This window comes from Dryobates pubescens (assembly GCF_014839835.1).
Source record: "Dryobates pubescens isolate bDryPub1 chromosome W unlocalized genomic scaffold, bDryPub1.pri SUPER_W_unloc_1, whole genome shotgun sequence".
In the NCBI taxonomy this organism is placed as follows: Eukaryota; Metazoa; Chordata; class Aves; order Piciformes; family Picidae; genus Dryobates; species Dryobates pubescens.
In genome coordinates, this window is record NW_026530688.1 from 1,324,967 (window position 1) to 1,347,700 (window position 22,734).

Sequence of the window (22,734 nt, forward strand, 5' to 3'; positions counted from 1 at the left end):
GACTATAATTGTTTATCTCTAAGTTCACAGACTTATTACTTCTCGTAGTGATGTGCTTAGCCTTGTTATGTTTTCTCGCTTATAGAGAAAAGCTTTGCAGCAAACCCTCTGGTCAAACCCCCAGTTTTAGTTGTGAGAATCTAGCCTGTAAGTAAACAGAACCTGACCTAGGCTGTTGAAGCAGTAGGCTGTTGGGTTTTCATCCCACCCAGAACACTTTAGTCTTGCTTTGCAAGCTTATATGAAACCGGTAAGTTCTAAAAGCAATCATCTCTTTGTTTATCCCTCTCCCTCCCCACTAGATACACTAGTGTTTTTTGTGTTTGTTTGTTTTTTTTTTTAAATTCTACAACAGGCTTTATCTGCATACGTGAGAATAAAAGGTAATGGAGACTGAACAGCAGGAGGAGACCTTTACCAACACAGAGACAAATGGTAAATCTTTTTAGGGGCTATTTTATTTTGGGGGGAAGAACGTTTTAAACTCACTGTTTTGGAATGCTACCTATTTTGGAATGCTTTAAGTGTATCAAATGTTTGTATTTACAATATTTTTGCATTATTTCCATGTGTCCTACATGGATTTATATGTTGGGGTTTTTTTGTATTATAAATACATAATTTTTCTTTCGCAGTGTTTTTGATGTGGCATAAGTAACTAAAAGTTATAACTAAGAATTTGAAAATATTTGATAGCTAAATACTCAGTACTTGTATAGACAATGTGTTTGTGTAAAAGTGTTGTCAGGCATATCTGTTTATTGCAGTTTGTTATTTTGAAGGAATGTAAACATATACGAAGTACGTAGATATTAGCTAAATGAAGAAAATGTGGAAGAACTGAAAAATTGTGAAAACTAGTGAAGAGATAGGGTATTAGCATTGAAGTGATTCATGTCAGTTTTTCAAAGCTATTTAAAATACTGTACTTCAATCAATATTTTGGTGTTGGACAAGCTGCTTTTGATCTTTTGGCCTTTAAGGTTTTCTGAATAGTAAAAGAAATACTTGGTAGGTGATGCTGTTAAACTTGCAAAATTTTCATTTTAGCTGTAGTTCATCGATTTGGAATGAACCTTCAATAATTGATACGTAGGCTGATGAAGTAAAAACCTGTTTCTGTACTCTAGATAATCAGAGTAGATGTCAGATATTAGCATTGGGCTAGTAGGAGGGAATGGTTCATTAGGAATACAGTGTGTTAAGTTGATATACAATTTTATTGTTGCTTAGTTAAATATATGTTTGTTTCTCCCTTATGGACCTATCTACAGGCAAACGTCCTGCAGAAGATATGGAAGAAGAACAGGCCTTCAAAAGATCTCGGAATACAGATGAGATGGTTGAGTTACGCATCTTGCTTCAAAGCAAAGTATGCTTGTTCAGTGTTTCTGCTTATACTGTTGCTTAAGAGCAGTAACAAGCTGTATGTTGTGGTGTATGTTTATAAAGAACATGTGCTTTAATTAAAATAATATTAGGAATTTTTGTAAGTGTGCATGAATGTTGGTAGAAGTGTTTTGCAATGGTTTTATCTCAAACTTTTTTCCAAGTACAAGTCTTCAACGATCTATGGGACTATTAATTTTTTTTTTTAAGTACTCATTTGAAAAACAAAGCAATAGAAATTATGAGCCACTTTCCTATGTTTGAGTGGAACATAATTGTTTCCATGGGAATGACTGAGTATTAGCCTTTAGAAAGCAAGCAGTTTAGAGAATGATCAGCTTATAATTGCAAATTAAATGTGAGAGGCAAGATGAGGACTTCCACAGGATTCTATTAGTTTTCCTAGATTTAATAAATGTAGGAGGAAATGTGGGAGTGATGTTTTGGGGATTACAATCATTTCATTGACTAGTACAAATTATCACAGTAAAATTACTGTTTGTTAATCTCCTGTAGTGGTTCTAGTTGTTACAGATGTTTGTGCTCTTTGAAGTAACTCAGACTTGTGTAGGAGCAGGGGAATGTTACCTGAACTCTGCATGGCATTTCTGAGAAGTAGTCAAGTTACATGGAGTGTTGCAAAATGTTTGTGGTCCTGTTAGCATCATGTATGAACTGCATAATAACAATAAATTTGCACGTAGTTCTTGAAATAGCCTACTGAAAATATAGTTTTATAATTGCCACCCTTGATTATGTGAGTTTATTCATGATGATTTTTAGCCACTGGAGACTAGTGATTGTTTATAGTCTGAAGAATGCAGGGCAAATATACTTACCTGAGTGGTCAGTTGAGTTAGGCAGATTTGAACCAAAAGTAGCATTTGAAATTATCAAATGTTTGAAGGGCAAGTGAAGTTTGCAAACATATTTAAAAATGAAAAAAAGTTATCAAACTAACAAAATTCTTGACCTATGTAACATACATGGAATCCCATAAGGTATTTTTTCAGCTATACTCATAGTTAAGTGATGGTTTTAACATGCAGAATTGTCTAGAAACTTAAATTTGAAATTGGAATCATATTTTTATTTCTTTCAAAGCTCACTGGTGAGAGCTGTTCTGACTCTTTCATTCCTCATGGTAAAAGCATGTTAGTTTATTTTTATTTAATTTCAACCTTTCAAAGGCAAAACAGGCCTCACCCCTGAATCCATTCCACAAGGTAATGCAGAAATAGATAGATTGTTCTTCATCCTTCAGTTAAAAGTAGTTTGTGCTGTATTAGCATAACATGAATTCTGAAAACTATTTTCCAGAATGCTGGAGCAGTGATTGGGAAAGGTGGCAAAAATATTAAGGCACTTCGTACAGACGTGAGTATATACAAGTTTGAATTAATTTAACACCTATTCTTTTGGAGCACTGCATTGAAAACTTGATTGTATGTGTTCATAGATATTGATCAATACAAATCTAGAAAACAATTATAAGCTGTTGATAATGATTGTTAGAGGAGAAGTTTTTCAGTTTGTGTTGTAATTGAAAGCCAGCTCAAGTTATGTGGGAGGAGAGATTTATATTGAACCTCTGCATTCAAACAGGGTTTCTCTAAATTGCACACTTTAAATGAGTTAATATCTTTAATTAGAAATATTGTGACAAAGCCTGAAACCTTTAACTGCCATTTCCCATATGTGTGAATCAGTTTTAGTACTAGTGAAAACTGAGGTGGCTGGCTTAGCCCAGTGATAGAGGAATTATTTCACTTCCTTTAGAAAAGAAAGCATAATGTCCATCTGTTCTTACTTTTAACAGCTTGGACATGAAGCACAAAAACATTCATATTAAGGTTGCACAATTTAAATACAGGTTTAGAACAAGAAACATTCTATTACTTGGAAACACTTTTTTAATTGTCGTTGCTTGTTTACTTGTAGCAGATTGACTCTTGTGATTAGACATGTTTGCTGTAAATGTTACGTATTTATCAGACTTGACAATGCTTTTCAGGTTTCATTTGTTTACACTCCTGTACTTGGCATCAACTATTTCAGCAGTTCTTTCACACAATATTTGCCAATATATCATTACAGAACCAGTTCCATCAAAGTTCATAAACTATAGTAACTAGAATTGAGTATTAAGTTCAAGTGGTCAGGAATTATATATACACTCACTAACTTTGGCAGCTAATATTTTTGTTTGGTTTATGTAAATACATCACTGAAGTCCAGATAATTTAATTGGTCTGGAATGCTAACTTTCCCAACTTGCCCAAGGTTTTGATAATGCAGGTCTCAACAGTGTTTGTCTACATTCATGAGCCAACCTTTTACTGAAACATTATGTTAAAAGTAAAATAGTTTAGTCAGATAAAGTAACTCATTAAGATCCATACTGTTAAGCCACAGTTGATGTAGCAATCCATTATCATGTTAGTTTTCAGAACAACTTAAACTTGCTTCATTAACTGAGAGTTATGAGTATAGTTTGTATTAAAATGTATTGCTTTTCCCCCCTTTTCCCTCTCCTTGTTTTTTGGCCATATATCTCCGTTATCCATGTACTGGATCGACTTGCCCCTGCGTTGCCCACCATGACGTTGGCCCATCCGCCCCTGAACGCCCATGTGAAAACCCTGGTTGGCTATGCCCAAAAAATGTGCTTGTTGCCAAACGGGTACCATACTTGACAACTTCTGATTGAATACCCATGCCCAATGCCAACATCCACGAACGCCAATGACCAATGCAGTACAATGCAAGTGTTTCAGTCCCAGACAGCAGTGGCCCTGAGCGGTATGTCCCAACAGTTTATGCCTCACTGCCTGATTAGAAAGAGAGAAATGTATTTTATTACCTGCCTTTTATATAATTAAATAGTATCCCCTTATAGATCATGTGTTGTGTTTTTTTAAAAAGTTTTCTGTCTTATTTTCCCCATTAAGTCATCTTGTCACCGAACTATGTGAGTTGGCCACCCAAACAATCCACTAATTTTATTTCAATGGAAGTAGCACAGCTTCAAGTGTTGCATATTCACTGCATTATAAATCAAATTGTTTCAAGAGTCTCTTGCCTGATATCTGTGGCCCACCTTGCTCCCCCCAACATTGTCTGTTCATAATTATTTCTGATGAAATACTAACTCTAGTTCACTTTCCTTTTTGCTACTTGTTTGTGTTACCGGGGGGGGGCAGGCAGGGGGTGTTTTTTGGGGTTTGTGTGGGTTTGTTTTTGTGGTGGTGTGTGTGTTTGGTGTTTACCTTGTATTTAGATTTCTTTTTTGTAGAGCCCATTAGTAATGTAATTTCTGTCTGATTTCTCAACCTAACTCTGGATATAATGTTGACCACTTGCATAATGCCACTTTTTTTTCTACAAGGTGTGACAGTTTTACCAATGTAATGGCAAGGATATATTAAATTAGTGGTGGTGGTAAATGCAAATATTCACTTCTACTTTCAGTTCTGCATTGATTTCTTGCCCACTTAATCTGAGCCCTTTCAGAAGCTCTCACTTGCTCTCTTTCCAAGATCTACCTAGTCTTAAATTCATCATGCATATGTATTGGGCATAAACAAATATGTATGTGTTGTAAATCCACTGAACAGGTTTATTTTAAATGGGGAATATTAATTGTTAGTTCTTCTGTGTAGCCAATTTTGTGTATGAATATTAAACTTAATTTACTACTTTTCCAACTTCTTTGTATTTTCTGATACTATGGCATCTTAACAGCATCTTGAGTATAAGTGCAGATACAGAGACAATTGGAGAAATCTTGAAGAAGATTATCCCTACTTTAGAAGAGGTATGTCTCTTAAGTTTGTTTCTTGAGTTACAGATTTTGATTAAGCCAAAATAAGCCTCCCTTGCTTCAAAATACATGTTTCCTGACTTTTGTAGTCCCCAATTTGAAGTAGCTATAGTGTAATTTTCATCCTGTGTTGCATTGTATGGTATCTTAAAATTTTAGCTAATAAGAAAAGCTAATTTGACCTCAAAAGGCAAGTACTTAAATGGGTGTAATTTTCTTATAGCAAATGAAGTATTGCAGTTCAGCAGCAAATTGTCATACAATGGTGTTTGGAGAAAAATCTTAACAAAAAAACCCCACCAGAATTAGTATTTTAATTCTCTCCCCCCCCTTATTTTCCCCCAACTAATATTTTATTCTTTCCTTGTATGCATCTTGTTTACAGTATCAACACTACAAAAGTAGCGATTTTGACTGTGAATTAAGACTTCTAATTCACCAAAGTCTAGCAGGAGGAATTATTGGTGTCAAGGGTGCTAAAATCAAAGAACTCCGAGAGGTACTGTTTCCTATTCTTTTCAGATTCTCCTTTCATTCTATAAACAAATTAGTTTCTGTGTTTGTAAACAGGGAGTGTATACATCATCTGTGCAATAATCCCAAAGTTACTACTTATGACTTTCTTGCAAAAAGTCAGAAATAAAGTGGCTGTTGCTGTTAGTGCCTGGGATTATTTTTATAAAACTTGTAAGCATATTAGTAGTAATTTTTATAAAAAAGGTTACTTTTTAAAAATTAAAATGTTATTCATCATCCTTTATGGAATGAACTGCTAAACAGCTGCTTTTTTAACTTGCACTTGGTTAAAGACCGCTACATTCTTTGAAGGACCATTCTTTGTGAAAGAATTTTTAAAAAGCTAGTGATCTCTGAATCAGGAGAATTCTGGATCAGTTTAGGCATATACTATTGTTTGTGCACTGAGGAAGGCAAGATGACTAGACATAATCCTGGCTGCATTGCTGTTTTGCATCTAAAGCACATTTTTATGACATGAAGGTTTATAACTTACAATGAGTATGTGGTCCTTCTACTAATATTTGATGAAGTGACTGTCTAAATGAGCCATAATTAAAAGATTTTTAAAAATAAAACTTTTCCTATTCACTAGCATGTCACTGCATGTCTTGCATATAATAACCTAAAATGTTTGGTAACAACTTGGAAGCAAGTATTCACTTAAAATGACTGGAAGCTTAATGGCCTGGTTTGATTGTTCAGAAATGTTTTAGTGTCTGTCGTGAATATGCCCTCAGAAAATGAGCGGCAGATACACCAATGAAAATATATGTTAAATTTATTTATAAACTCTGTAACGGGGTATTTACAGTCACCCTTCACAGGTATCAATATCCGGTTAGTGAAACTATATTTACAGAATGTTTAAACGTGGGCAATTGAATCAAACAATTCACAGAACCTAAAATCGAAACTAATTCAGAAAGCGGCGGGGGGAGGGGTTGGTCGGTGACCGGCAACCCTCCACTCGGAGAAATCCAAACGCTACCTCAACTGGAAACTATAAAGAAAGGCTTGACTTACAAGCTGAGGACTTCGTGAGATCTCTCCTTAATAATATTTATAGTCCAAAAACGTGGCACGGATGTGCCGTAAGACGGAGACAGGAAATGGCGCTGGCCGCGTGGCTGCACCGCATGGCTGCTGCTTCTCCCAGGACACAAAGGGCTCCCGCTCGAGGGGGGCTGTGGCAGGTCAGCGACGCTGGTTCACACGGGCCGCTGGCATTCCTCCTGCAGCAAGGGATCGCGTCGTGGTTGATCCCACGGGATACTGTCCACGGCACCGCACGCAGCTTGGTGACGGTGGCAAAGGAGCGTGAGGTCTCTTGGGGCACTGGCTTGAGTCTCGGGCAAGGTGGACTAGGGCAGCACTGGCACGCACACACTCACAGGCTCCAACGCGATGTGTGGGGGCTCGTTTACCAAACGACCTCTATTTACCATTTGCCCCAGTGAATACTGGCCCAATGAGCATTCTGTTGCTAACGCAAGGTTAACCAATGGAGTAACACCTACCAAATATGGTGTAAGTAGAGCATGTTCCAGAAATGTTTGGGGCACCATCCTGACCATAAGCATCCTTCACTACATTCCACCCCCTGCTTATGGGCAAGTATATGTGGGCAAATGCTGTTCTATGATTAAACATTATATATAAACATCACAAGAACATCATACATATATATACGTATCTCAGAACTGTACAACTGTACTCTAAACAAAGCATACTACAACAGGATAGAACTTCTTAATTCTAACGTCAGTACCAGTGACTTTAGTGTTTTCTAGTCTCCACCCCCTGACTGGTGATGGATCCCTGTTACTCTCGAGATAGGTCTTCATCTCCAGGATAGTCTGTCCACTGGAACCGTTGTCACTCTGTGGGGGAAACAAAACTGGCCACGGTGTTTAAAGCCGGGCTTAACAGTTAGTAATTTGGAATGACCCACCGAGCACTTATGCGATGAGTTTTCCCATTGATGTCAGTAGCCTCCTGTCTCGGTCCGGAGAGGGAAGGAGACTAGTTCTTTTGAATATTCCCGTGCTGTGAAATTAATCGGCACAAACGAGGCCAAAATATCAACAGCTAGACTATTTATTACATACATAAAATGGAAAATGGAAATAAGAAGGGGAGAGGGAGAAGATAGAGAGGGAGAGAGAGAAGAGAGAGAGAGAAGAGGAAAGGAATCATATTACCACACCCCTCACCCACCCCAAGACAGTTTGAGTCTGCGGAGGAAAGGTGCTGCATGAGGTGCTAGGTTTGTGCTGAGGCTTTGGCTGGAGATGCGATGTGGTCCCTCTGGGCAGCCTGGGTCTGTAGAGAAAGGGTGCTGAGGCTTTGGCTGGAGAACAGATGAGGTCCCTCTGGGCAGCGTGGGTCAGCTCCATGAGTAGAGGACATGGAGAGAGGGTTCAGTCTGCTTCCTTCCTTCTCAGCGGCATGGTCCTCCTTCAGCGTTTTTCTCTCTGCGTTTTTCTTCCCTCCATTGCGGTTTTCTTCCTCTGCGGTTTTCTTCCCCCTGAGCCAGTAGTGGTCAAGTCTTTTATACAGTTTTTAGTCCTTAGGTATGTGTCCAAGCATTCTCCCTCAGGAATTCAGGAGCCAGGAAATCATAAGTATCCAGGTATCATTCCCCAGGAAGTCTTTCAGTGTATTCCTGTGTGTTTAGGCAGGGGTCTAGATGGAGGGGGGGGGGGGAGGGCCTCCGCCTTCCCTTCTCCATCTAACCTGTCCACACACCCATTACACATCAGGAGACAGGTGGAGAGTCCATTGACTCATCACCCTCCCTTCCTGGGGGTATCTGATAGCTGTCTTGAAGGCGTGATGGCTGGGTCCTTGGGTCATTGTTATAGGCCAGCTGCAGTCCAGTGTTATCACGATGCAATCACAAGGTGATTTGCATCCAGGATTGGTACTGTGTGGGCAAGCAGCAAGTGATTTTATCTTTGTTGAGTCACACCAGGAGTTTAGACTCTTACACCACCCCGTCAATCAAAGATAAAAGCAAGAAAGAAAGAAAGAAAAGAAAGGAAAGGAAAGAAGTTTTAAACAATTTTTTTCAATAGACATAAGTTTTGGTTGGCTAATGGCACAAATCTGTTGTACACCATCATTAGACACAAATTGCATATTGGACACTACACAAGGTGAAAGATTAACAATACTAGCAAAATAGAACAAAATTTAAACAGGTAATTACACAAGGTGAAAGCATCCTTGTTCCTCCTGGAAGCCAAGAGAACAAACCCGTACCCCCCCACCCCGTCAGTCCTTCAGTTTGGAATTGAAGTGAGCTTCCATCCAGATCTGAATGTCTGCGGAGCCATGGGAAGTACAGTCCTTGAAGAGATGTCTTCTGCGATGCAAAACTTGAGAGGTCTTCTATATTGTAACAAGACAAGTCCTTCTGACAATACATCAAGTAGAATTCAGCATTATAACTTAAACAACAGGTAATTTTAGCATTAGACTTAAATAAGAAACTCAACCTTAAAACATACAAAACTGGTATTTCCAGGTTCCCATACAGTCACCCTCTCAGGTGATGTCCCTTGAAAGAGTTTGCTTAATTACTTTGAATGGGCCTGGAAGTATCGTTGATTGTTTCAGGTTCTCTCAAAGCCAAGTTAAACACAAACAAAAACACAAACAAAAGCTTTGTCCCGAGCCACGTACAATTTTCATTTGGTGATCTTCTGACTCATGCTTCACCCCCGACTCACCACTGAGAAGTGAAGCCCTTAGTTGCCCTGGGGGGCATACCCCTCCCCTCACCAAATGGTTTCACAAAGAGAGGAGCAGTGGCCTCAGCCCTCTTTTTAGGCTCAGGCCAGCATTTCACAATGATTTCTAATTGCCTCGTGGGTACCCCATCAACCACTTCTTTTGGGATACCTTTCTTCTGACCCACCCCCCACCAATATTGCCGGGTATTCAAGTGTTCCCTGCCCCTAGCCAGGTGCCTACTAGGAATACGGCGCGACTGGCCCTGGGGGCTTGGTGGGTGAATCATTTTCACATGTCTCAAGCCTCTAGTTTGAGGTTTTTTACTTTCCTCAGGAATATCATACTGCCTGGCATAATCTAATAACTCCCTTCCCAAATCTTCCCATGTCCTGGAAGAAAGTGGGGTATTAGCTATTTCTTTTTGGAGCTCGATACCTCTTATTTTAAGCGAGTCAGGGAGACCCCTGATCAAAGGAGTCATTCTGTTTGCATCCACCAGAAGAGAAAGGGGGGATTCAAAATGATGTTTTAGTTCTCTTTCATAGATCATTTGCAGGCATGCAGCCTTTTGCACATTCTCCATTATCTGATTCATCCCTCCCTGCAGAACTACAGGTTCTCCTCTCTCCTTTGGATCAAACCCCCCTGCCCAATAGGCAGCTCGCTGGGTAAGGCTCCATTGACTCATCACCCTCCCTTCCTGGGGGTATCTGATAGCTGTCTTGAAGGCGTGATGGCTGGGTCCTTGGGTCATTGTTATAGGCCAGCTGCAGTCCAGTGTTATTACGATGCAATCACAAGGTGATTTGCATCCAGGATTGGTACTGTGTGGGCAAGCAGCAAGTGATTTTATCTTTGTTGAGTCACACCAGGAGTTTAGACTCTTACACCTCCCAAGTGTATAGACCCCTGGGCTTAGCCAGTGTCATGGGTACAATCCCAATAGAAGGCAGTTTCACTAACACTGGTTGACCCACCTGCATCTCTGTTAGTGAATGTGGGTGTTCATCCTTTGCCTCCCCTGGCATGTGGCTGACATCCCTAACTGGGTCAGCAGGGCAGAATGCCTTGACTTTGGGGCTGCCGTAATTTCCCCATCGATTGTTTACAATGAAAACTGCAGAAGGCAGGCGTTTGTCCCAGTTACTCCTTGAAACATTTGCATGCTTCTTGATGAGGCCATTTGCCCTTTCCACCATGCCATTTGCCTGGGGATAATATGGAGTATGAAACATCCATTTGACTCTGTAATGGCTGCCACCCCTGTATTTCATACCATAATCCTTGCACCCAAACACATCATCAGATCAGAAAACTTCTGATGACATGTCCGGCAGAGTCCATATCTTCATCTGGGCGTCCACTCAAACAGTCTCTCATTCAGGCTCAAGCATCAGTCCATTCCAGTTGTTCTTCCTCATGTGATGGAACCTCCCAGCGACGCAGTCCTTCTCCTGCAGTGTGAATTCCTTGTGGACTCCTTGGGACATCCTGGTCACCTGGAAATACCTCACAACTTCTCAGCCAAGCCTTTACTCTCATATTCAGCGGCAAATTTTCCACCCCTGGGGCAGGCCAGTCGGAACAATCCGGCTCCACGACTGCCTTTTTCAATCCATCCAGGGTGCCGCAGCCAACCGCTTTCACGCGGACCAAAGCTACACGGATGCATGTCAGAGGCACTCCGCACCCCCCGGCTGGGCGCTCGCGTACCGAGGCAGGACAGCATCCGGCTGCACAACCTCCACCCCCGGAAGAGGGAGGAGCTGCGCCACAGCCCACTGAAGAAGCAGGGAGGCGGAGCCAGGTGCTCGGCGCCATTTTCGGAACACGTCCGAAAACACCAGGGAAAGATTTACAGCTGTCGCCGCCGCCTGAACGCAGCCCGGCTCGGGCAGTGCCGCCGCCGCCGCTTGAACGCGGCCCGGCCCGGCCCCCGCCGTCTCTGTCGCCGCGATGCAGAGTCCGAGTCACCTCCAGCAGTCGCTTGCCCGCTCGCCGCGGGTGTCCGCTCCCCGCAGCGGCCGCGGGCCGACCACGCTCTGCTTGCCGCTGCCCCTCCTCCGCTCCCTGCCGCTCCGCAGGGAACGAGGAGAAGGCAGGTCTCGCCTTCTTAGGCTACTCGAGCACTCTTAAGCTACCCTGGGCAGAAAGTCACAGAAAGAACCACCCCTCGCTGTTCCCAAGCTACAGGAGGGACTTCCATGCCATCAGCCACGCACCAGCTATCCTTCTGCAGTCCACAGGAGTTCACACAGTCGCCCCGGTAACACAAAACCTGAGCCCCAACTTTCCAAACCCAAACCGACGCCCAGAACTAAATTTAAACTCTCCATCTTTTGCAATCCGAGCTGCAGTTGGCCCCACGTTGGCGCGCCAAAAAAAAGTGTGTGGTGGTTTGGAAGGAAAGGCTCTGCTTTCCCTCCCCCACTGAGAAAGAGACCACGGCTAAACCCAGTCGGAGAAATGAGATTATATTTTACAAGGAAACAGATTAGATGCAACACAGCAAATACAGGGCCTTTACAATATATACAGGAATATACAGCAAATGAACTCAACCAGAAACCAGACCCCCCACAGAGGGGGCTTCCCCCTGTGCCCCCCTTTCACCCCCTACCTCCCTTCTCCCCCAAAGAGGTAGAAGAAGAGACAAGAAGGGAGTTAGTACAGCAAGCGGAGGCCTATGCACAGGGAGTTAGTTCTTATCTTTTGGCAAGAAGCCCAGAAGCAGATCCAGCCGAGAGGGACAGCGAAGGAAGGAAGACTGAGAGAAAGTTCCCAGCTCCCCCGGGTCCAATCTGACCTCCCACAATCCTACCAATGAAATTCGTTTAGAATACCAAAATATTTTACAAACATTTAGCCAGTGTGCCCCTTCCTTAAAGGCACAGTGTCAAACGGCCACAGACTCCTTCCCCTCGGGCCCAGTCTTGCACTAAGGTTGAGGTGAAATGTGACCCATTATCACTCTGAATATGTTCAGGCATAGGCAGAATGCTGAACCAGTTCTTTAGAGTTTCAATGGTTTGAGCTCCTGAAGCAGTGCTAGTGGCAGTGGCCATGACTAAGCCTGAAACCACTTCTACCCCTACCAGTATGTATTTTTTCCCATGTGAGGGTCAGAGGGGACCCACATAATCAATTTGCCATGTGCTCCATAGCACTTTGTCTTTCTTAATATGCTGGGCTGGAGCCAGACCAGGATGGTTAGCTTTTAATCTAGCCTGGCACTGAGGGCAGGCTGAAACAATGGTTTCGCATGTGGTCAGAGAAACTGGCCACCCCCTGGATCTGCATTCGTAGTAAAGGTCTGACTTACCTGAGTGACCTCTTTTAATATGTAGCCACTCAGCCAGTCGCTCCCACTCCTTTTCCTCACGATCAACTACACTGATTCTTGCTAAGTCATCTACTTGTTGATTCCAAGTAGCAGCAGGGGTTCGCTCCTTAGAGTGTCCCTTCACCCATCCTACTCTGATAGTCCTGGCTCGACTTATCTCTAGTAGTCTTTGCCAGTCAGTTGCCCTCCAAACTGGTGTGTTGCCAACTATCCATTGATTTGCTTCCCACTGGCAAATCCATTCGGTGGCACCTTTGAAAGTGGCATACGAATCAGTGTAGATGGTCTCTGCACCATTTTCCACAGCCAGCATGAGGGCACGCAGTTCTCCCACTTGGGCACTGCCTTCACCCTCTTCAATGACAGTCCTGTCTGTGCCAATTTCTAGCGCTGCGGCTTTATAATGCCACTGTGATCCTACCCTTTGGGCAGATGCATCGGTGAACCACACTCCTTCAGTATTGGCATCAGCAGTCAATTCAGGTGCTACCTGAATAGGAGATGGCTTGTAGGGCTGGCATAGAGGAACAGTATGTGGGTTGATGGGCTGCTGCAATTTGGACACCTTTGTGGGTCCCTCTCTTAGAGGCATAAGCTGAGCCATCCCTTCCAGATAGGCATACCATTTTCTCACGGTAGCCTTCTGAGCAATTCCCTCTGGTGGAGGGGTTCCATTTAGGATTGCTTTGAGCAAAGGGAATGGGCCCTGCACTACGATATCCTGCGTAGTGCGCAGCTTCTCGGCCTCTTTGACAGCCCGGGTCAAAGACAGGAGTCCCTTCTCCCATTCAGAGTATCTCTTTTCAGCATCTTTGAATGCTGTTGAAGAGAATAAAAGAGCTCTGTTCGGGCCTTTGGGTCCTCTTTGAAAAACCCCACAATAGGAAGCATGTTCAGAAAAGCCCCATTCTGCCCTTAAGGGGTCATGTGGGTGCAAAGGGCCCAATTTCTGGTAAGCCTTTAATTCGTCCTTCAAGACTTTTAGGCTTTCAGTGTGCCTTGGGGTCCAGTCCCAGACTCTGTTCTTTTTAAGCAGGTCATAGAGGGGACGAGCAATTACTGAGAAACCTGGAATATGTTTTCTCCAGTAACCCAAGGTACCCAAGAGCCGCTGAAGCTCCTTTTTGTTATTGGGAAGTTGATCCCTTTCAATAGCCTCAAGAGCATCCTCTGGCACTGATACTGCTCCTGCAACCCACCAGGATCCAAGAAACTTAATCTCTTGGCTTGGGCCTTGACATTTGTCTCGTGGAACTTGTAACCCATTTTTGGTTAAAAGATCCCAGATCGCTGCAGCTACTGAACCCACCTTACCTTTGTCATTTCCCCCGACAAAGATGTCATCTATGTACTGGTACACACTTACATCTTTTGGGACTTCAATGGTGTCTAACAGTGCTGCTAGGGAATTGTGTGCAATGGTTCCTGAGTGCTTGTACCCCTGGGGAAGACGATTGAAGGTGAATTGGGAACCTTGCCACGTGAAAGCGAACTGTGGTTTGTCTTCCTCACGTAGAGGGATCATAAAGTACATGTCCTTAATGTCCAGTGAGGCCATCCAAGTATGTGATGCAGCTTGGATTGCCGTCACGATGGATGTCAGGCTTGGGACTGCAGCAGTGAGAGGAGGTGTGTTGCTATTGAGTCTTCTGTAATCAATGGTGAGTCTCCATCGTCCGTCAGGTTTACGCACTGGCCACACTGGTGAGTTATAGGGTGAGTGTGTCCTGGTGATGATTTGTCTCTTTTCCAGGTCTGCAATCACCTCAGTGATACCTTGTCTGGCTGCTGCTGGTAGGGAATATTGTGCAACACATGTGATGCTCGATTTGGGTAAGGGTGGAGCAATTTGGAGAGTGCCTACCCGAGCGGTTCTGGTCCCTTTTGCTCCTACTCCATAGGAGCCAAAGCACCACAAGGTACCGTTAGGGAGATGCCACCGTTTGCCAGCTAAAACATCAAATCCAAGGATGTTCTCTGGGTACGGACTCAGGGCAACTTCTACCAGGGTACTCCGCTTGTCGCCAGGAAGCCAAAACCTTGTTTTGGCTAAATGGCATGTACGAGGCATTCCTGTAACACCCTGTATCTTTATCTTCTTGCGGGATGGTAAGATCCTCAAGCGTTTGGCTTGTTGCACATTCAAAACACTGATCTGTGCCCCAGTGTCAATAAGGAATTTTACAGCAGTTCGATCAGGTCCAGTGGGAATCAAAATGAAAGGCTCTGGATCCTCAGACCATTGACAAGTGTTAACAAAGCGATGAGTGAGGCCTGGACCAGTCACCGCTGTGTCTAGTTTTTTGGCTTTTTATCAGGGCTCTGACGACGAGGTATGAAGGGGTTAGCATCCTTGCTGAGTGAAACAGTTTTAGGACTGCTGCTTCCAGCTTCATTCTCCTTGCCGCGGCGATCACTTCTGTAGTTGTCCTCTTTCCAGCTGCCGGATTTATTTTGCAAGGCCAGCACTATTCCTTTTAACAGTCCCGTTTCTAATGGCGCTATCACGGATTCAGGTACATTCAGAGACTGTGCTAGTTGATACCATTTCTCTCTGGGTGAGAAGGATCTCTTAGAAGTACGCTGTTTATCTCTCCGGCGGTGGGAATTTCTCCCTCGGGGACTTCCCGGATGACTGCGATCTGACTCCGTGCTGCTGCTTGAGTTCGCAGAAGTTGCAGTAGGGGATGCCTTAGCGTGGCGCACTTCCTGCTTCTTCCCCCGCGGCGTCGCCGCGTGGTTGCTTTTGAAGCCAGTATGGCGTCTGTCGCTGGGAGTTTTGGCCGTGAGCGTATGGTCAGAATAGCCCAGGTCTCGGCCCTTGTGGGATAATCACAGTATCACAGTATCACAGTAACTAAGGTTGGAAGAGACCCCAAGGATCATCAAGTCCAACCTGTTCCAACAGACCTCACAACTAGATCATAGCACCAAGCGCCACGTCCAATCTCCCCTTGAACACCTCCAGGGACGGCGACTCCACCACCTCCCTGGGCAGCCCATTCCAATGACGAATGACTCGCTCAGTGAAGAACTTTCTCCTCACCTCGAGTCTAAACCTCCCCTGACACAACTTGAGACTGTGTCCCCTTGTTCTGGTGCTGGTTGCCTGGGACAAGACACCAACCCCCTCCTGTCTACAACCACCCTTCAGGTAGTTGTAGAGGGCAATGAGGTCGCCTCTGATCCTTCTCTTCTCCAGGCTAAACAATCCCAGCTCCCTCAGCCTCTCCTCATAGGGCTTGTGCTCAAGGCCTCTCACCAGCCTTGTTGCCCTTCTCTGGACACGTTCAAGTGTCTCGATGTCCTTCTGAAACTGAGGGGCCCAGAACTGGACACAGTACTCAAGGTGTGGCCTAACCAATGCAGAGTACAGGGGCACAATGACCTCCCTGCTCCTGCTGGCCACACTATTCCTAATACAGGCCAGGATGCCATTGGCCTTCTTGGCCACCTGGGCACACTGCTGGCTCATGTTTAGGCGGGTGTCAATCAGCACCCCCAGGTCCCTCTCCGTTTGGCAGCTCTCCAGCCACTCTGACCCCAGCCTGTAGCTCTGCATGGGGTTGCCGTGGCCAAAGTGCAGCACCCGGCACTTAGACTTATTAGTCCTTAGTCCTTAGACATATTAGTCCTTGGGTTTATCGATGTGATTGTCAGAGTCATGAGGGGCATCATCAAAAGCAAGAGAATTCTCATTATCCTGTGTAACTTGAGTAGTGGGAGGTGCCGGTCGAGTCCACTTGCTGGGAATCCACAAAGGACCTGTTGGAGTAGACACACACATATGACCTCGACCTAAATACTGAACAGGAGCAGGGCCCATCCAAAGTCCAGTTGTAGGATGCCTATACATAACTGACATTTGTGGACAGGGTTGTTGCTGAACTGAAGAGCCATGAACATGGGCAGGAGGGTTCTTCTGTTCTCCGAAAATACACAAATGGTTAAGAACAAAAAGAGCTCTCCCTAGCTTTTCTTGTGGATCTTGTACATTGTCAAACTTCTCCAGATAACTTTTTAATGTCTGATTTGCTCTTTCTACAATAGCTTGCCCTGTAGGCGAATGTGGAATGCCAGTGAGGTGCCGTACACTCCATTGCTGCAGAAACCTATTAACTCTGTGTCCAGCATATGCCGGACCATTGTCTGTCTTAATCTGTTTAGGGACTCCCATTACAGCAAAACATAGTGTCAGATGCCTTATCACATGAATTGCCTTTTCACCAGGTTGTGCCGAGGCCCATATGAAATGACTAATGGTGACATGGACGTACTTGAGCCTCCCAAACCGTGCCACATGTGTGACATCCATTTGCCATACTTCATTCGGGCCGAGACCCCGGGGATTTACCCCAAGGCCGAGACCCGGACTTGCATGGTGACTGCATTGCGGGCAGGCTCTCACAAGTCCCCGCGCTTCATCCATGGTGATACCAAAGGAACGATGCAAACCTCTAGCATTCTGATGAAAGGTAGCATGTGCATTGCGAGCTTTAGTAAAGGCATCCATTGGTACTGACAAAGATACCAATTTATCAGCTCTAGCATTGCCTTCTCCCAGACCCACGGCACCTTGATGACTTCTAACATGTAATACTGCATAGGGAGCTTCTCGCTGCCGAATAGCCTACTGTAATTGTGAAAATAATTCACCTAGTCTGCGATTGTTGGTGTCTCTTAACAGGGCTTCCTCTATTCTCTGTGCTACCCCTACTGCATACAAGGAATCAGAAATTACATTAAGGGGAATCTGTAACCATCGTGTAAAAGCATAGACTATGGCAGCAAGTTCCAGTGTTTGTAGCGAGTCTCCTGGAACAGCTTCCAGGAGAACATGCTGCCATTGCCCATCTTCTTGCCAGGTGACTGCTGCTCTCCTAGATTTTTTCCCTGCATCTGTAAAAACAGTAAGTGCATCCATCAATGGATCCTCACTTCGCTTTGCTACAGATATCCATTCCTGATTAGCAACCCATTTTAACAAAGAGGGTACTGATGACAGAGCAACTTGTACACTTAATCCTAAAAGGCTTTTTTGTAACTCTACTGAATGTTGTAAAAACCAATTCAAATCTTCCTGTTTAATAGGTACAAAGATTGTATTCGGCTCCTGTCCTGTCACTTGTAACACTCGTTTGCGACCCTTCTGAATTAACAGGGATAATGATTCCATTTTTGTCTGAATTGAATTATGAGGTTGCAAAGGCCCAAATATCCATTCTAAAACCCACACTCTGTTCCCCTCTTTGTTTTCAGATTGTGTAAGTGCACCAAACAGAAATAGACCATCACCCAAAATAGTCAAATCTATAGGTAAATCAAAAATTTGCCGTGATACTGATTGTTGTAAAATAGACTCTGCAATGTCACTGATTGCTTTCTGTTGTTGTTGTGTCAGCATGACCGGTGTAGCAGGGTCAGTGCCTTTCAAAAGGGGTCTTAAAATTTCCAGTTGTGAATTCCTAGTGCCAATCACAGGACGAAGCCACTGAATATCACCCATAAACTTTTGAACATCATGCAGGGTACGGAGTTCTTTCTGAATAACAATTTTCTGTGGCTGTATAACAGAGTCTGATATTGACCATCCTAAATATTTCCAAGGTGCAGAGCGCTGAATTTTTTCCGCTGCTATTACAAGGGAATTTTTTACCAGTTGCTCCGTTAAGAAGAATTCTTGTTGCTGTGTAAATGGTTGCTCTTGTGCAATAAGGATGTCGTCCATGTAGTGATAGATTAATGCGTCTGGCCAGGCTTGTCGTACTGGTTGCAGGGCTGCATCAACAAACAACTGACACAGGGTGGGGCTGTTCTTCATTCCCTGGGGAAGCACGACCCACTCATAACGTGCAGCAGGTGCCTCCCTATTTAAAGCTGGCAATGTAAAGGCAAATCGCTTGGTATCGGTAGGATGAATAGGGATGGTAAAAAAGCAGTCCTTTAAGTCTATGATAAGCAGGTTCCATCCGGCTGGCAACATTGCAGGATTTGGCATACCAGGTTGCAAGGCTCCCATGGCTTCCATTTGATCATTCACTTTTCTAAGATCATGGAGCAAACGATATTTTCCAGATTTTTTCTTAATAACAAATATGGGAGTATTCCATGGGCTAACAGATGGTTTGATGTGTCCTTGTTGAAGTTGTTCAAAAACTAATTGGTGAGCCGCTTCCAGGCTTTCTCTCTTTAGCGGCCACTGCTCGATCCATATTGGTTCATCAGTCAGCCAGGTTAACTGGATCGGGAAAGCCCAAGTAGTGACCGCTGTTAAAAACAAGCATTAGTTACAAGTCGTGCTCCAATTTGAGTAAGAATATCTCGGCCAATCAATGCTTCCACCTTAGGAGGTAATTGCATTATGGTCAAAAAAGATACACAGGTGTGGCCATCAATAATTACTCGAATCTTGTCTCGACTTTTGCTGACTGATGCTATGCCGCCCACACCTTCCACACTTGTCAACATAGGAGTAAGTGGCCAGTTGTCGGGCCAGACTGAGCGGTCAATGATGGTAATATCAGCTCCTGTGTCTAACAATGCATTTAACTGATGTCGTTCATGTCCATTGTCCAAAATAATGGTAGTTTTTGGTCGTTGATCCATGGACATAGACAATAACGCCATTCCTCCTGTTGATCCAAAACCTGCATCGCCTCTGATGTTTTGAGAAATTGCCGTGGCTGCCTCTGTAAGCTGTAATGATGGCACTAATTGTGCAATGCGACTGCCTTCAGGAATAACCAGTGGTGGAAAAAATGTCATAGCAATTACACAAATCTCTCCAGTAAAATCTGCATCAATAACTCCGGGTAAAACAAATAGTCCTTTTAGACCAGCTGAAGAGCGTCCCAATAACAAAGCTCCGCACGGCTGTCCTTTGTATTTTACAGGTCCCTTTATTCCCGTAGCGATTTTGACTGGCTTTGAGTCTATCAACACCGTTTCTATTGCTGCTGCCAGGTCCAGCCCGAGGCTCCCTGGGGTGGCTGGCTTGAGGTTGGAGGCTGATTGCAGTTGCCTGGTGATTGCCACACAGGGGCTGCAGTTGGGGTCCTCGCGCCGCAGCCCTTTGCGCTCCGCTTGAAGTTTCCCGAGTATCTGCATACCTCAGTTGTATGATTATTTGTGTGACAGTTTTTGCACCACACGGATTTAGTTTGGCAATCGCGGCGATAATGTCCTGTTCTGCCACATCTGAAGCATTTAGGTGTTTTCGGTTGTTGATTCTCCTGGTTTGCCGGTAACAACGGTGTAAGGGCTGCAAAGGCTTGGGTCTGAGCCTGCACTATATCCTTCCCTAACTCTTTTAAAGCCTCTACTATCATAGCCTGTGACCCTGCAGGAATACGAATCATACGCTCTAACATTTCTTCTATAGAAGCATCAGCAGACATGGTAGAAATTACATTTTTAGTTGGACCGTTACTGTTTTCTATCACACACTGACGAAGTAGGGCTCCTTTCATCCAGTCCTGAACATTTGCCTGATTTATAGCCTCGGTTACCCTGTCTACAAATTTTGCAAAAGGCTCGTCTCTCCCTTGTTTAACAGACATATACGAAGGTACTGGAGGAGTTACTTTCACCCTGTTAAGGGCTTCTCTAGCGAGCCGCATTCCTATCTTTAACCCTTCCGGACCCAGCTGAGCTTGCATTTCTACTGTTGAAAAGTTTCCTGAACCCATCAGCTGTTCTACAGTAACGCCATAATTTGGATTATTTACAACAAATCTATCGCACAATTGATGCCAATACGCCTGCCACAGCATGAGGCTGGATTGAGTTGTTATCATACGCATAATAGATTTAATATCTTCAGGTAACAATATTCCTGAACTCCATATATAATTTAACATTTGTTTAGTGGGTTCACCATGCAATCCACACTCATTTACTGTAGCTCTGAGTTGAGACAAAAGTTTCCAGTCTACAGGGATGTATGTAGCTACAACCTCGCCCCCCTCCTGAGTAAAAGAAACTGGAAATGCCTGAAGCCCTTCCAAAGAATTGCAAAGTTCAAAGTCCTTGTTATGCAGGGCTTCCCTTTGGATAGATAACCAATCAATCCTTACTATAGAGGGAATGTTTTGTTTTGATTGAGAAGGAGCAGTTTGTTTTGGTTTAACGCTGTTCTCCATATTCTTTTGTGACTGTTCATGGAAAAAATTGTCATTATTAAATTTCAAATCTTTTATAGAGGAATTACATGCCACAAATGCCTCCTCCCTGTGATACCGTACAGCCTCCTCCTTCAACTCCTCCTCATCTGCATTAGAAAAGAATTCCTTCCCAGCACCTTTAAGGTGCTGAGAAAAAGAATCAGGCTGGGGGGAAGAAGCAGGCTGAGGGGGAGAAGCAACAAGAGACTGGGGAGGAGAAGCAGGCTGACACTGTGGATCAGGAACAGACGGTATTGAACTTATTTTAATAGAGTCTAGGAGGGGCTCCTTGCTGATTTTTACAGGATTAGAAACCAAAATAGTGCTCCCAGACGGTGGGCTAGGTATATAGTCATGGCCAAATTGATGCAATCCCTGCTCTCCATCTAGGGCAGCTGTTGCGACTGCCACTACCTGCTTTTCAGTTTGATATTGATCTATGCAATTTTTAACAGCCCTCCACGGTTTCATGAGTTTACGAGCAACTTTGTCATCATCAATAACCTTGTCCCACAAGATACTACCTAAATCTTTCCACACATCAATATTAAAAACATCTCCTGACGATTTAAAAAGATTATGCTCCCTACCAAACTGTAATAAACGTTCAGGATGCTTCTTTAAATCCACATCCTCTACTCTTCGTTTCTCAAGGAAACTTTTAAATTAAGGGCTACTTCGCTCTCCATACCCCCGGGGGATTTCCTTCCTAATTATTTCCTTAAGTGCAGCCTTGAACCTGAGCCGGCAGCCCTTACCCGGATGGCGAGCAGAATTCCTCCTAGTGAATCCTTGCCCAGGCACGGTACGAACCCCCTACGCCAGCGTCGGGTTCATACTTTTGCCCGTCGATCGCTGCACAGACCTGGGAATACCCAATCGACGCACTCCGGCCCCACCCGTGCCTCCTTCCTCCAGCAGCCGTAGACCCTGAGCCTGCTGAAGCAGCTGTCGGATACTCTTCCGTTCCTATAAAGCCTTCATGTCCCTGTGTTCGGGCACCAGATGTCGGGAAGAGAAGTCCATCGGCGAGGGGGGTGAGGGAAAGACTCGCAGCAATCAATATGATTGATAAGCAAGCTTCAACTTTATTGTTAGAAAGCACGGCTTATATAGCATTTCATCTAAATATGCACAAGTGTAATCATTTCATTGGCTATTAGTCCAGGGTTACATCATAATATTCAGCCTAGCTACAGTTAGAGTCTACGTGCAGATTCCTCTCTAATTAGCTACTTGTTTTACTTATTCTTTATCTATACTCACAGCTGCAAGCACAGCTCCAAGGTCACGACGACCCTCCATGCCCCATCCACACTTGCAGCTGCCAGCACATCCTCCAGGCTTCAAGGCCGTGGTAATCCCCTAATATCAGCGTATCTGCTCACTGCGAGCAGCAAACATTAAGATGGAGTACGGCCTACACACTTTGTTCAAGCAGCTGTTCCATAGAACTATGCCCCTGCGATTCAAGCCATTCCTCAACACGGGCCCAGCACTGATCCCTGGGCGACGCCACTGGTGACTGGCCGCCAGCCGGATGTGGCACCATTCACCACCACTCTCTGGGCTCGGCCCTCCAGCCAGTTCCTAACCCAGCACAGAGTGTTGTGGTCCAAACCACGAGCTGACAGCTTAGCCAGCAGTTTACTGTGGGGGACGGTGTCAAAGGCCTTGCTGAAGTCCAGGTAGACTACATCCACAGGCCTCCCCACATCCACCAGACGGGTCACCTGATCATAGAAGGAGATCAGGTTGGA

General features: G+C 44.3%; 1 protein-coding gene across 2 annotated transcripts in view; it reads left to right on the forward strand.

The window, feature by feature from the left end:
- The first annotated feature begins 334 nt into the window (after positions 1-334).
- Positions 335-22,734, forward strand: part of LOC104300681 (heterogeneous nuclear ribonucleoprotein K) — a 47,065-nt gene continuing 24,665 nt past the window's right edge. For both annotated transcript variants that reach the window (XM_054179262.1, XM_054179261.1), the window contains exons 1-6: positions 335-435; positions 1,275-1,372; positions 2,710-2,766; positions 4,148-4,191; positions 5,134-5,206; positions 5,598-5,711. In XM_054179262.1, the coding sequence (XP_054035237.1) occupies positions 387-435; positions 1,275-1,372; positions 2,710-2,766; positions 4,148-4,191; positions 5,134-5,206; positions 5,598-5,711 (435 nt within the window). In that variant the 5' untranslated portion in view covers positions 335-386. The remainder of the gene's footprint in view (positions 436-1,274; positions 1,373-2,709; positions 2,767-4,147; positions 4,192-5,133; positions 5,207-5,597; positions 5,712-22,734) is intronic.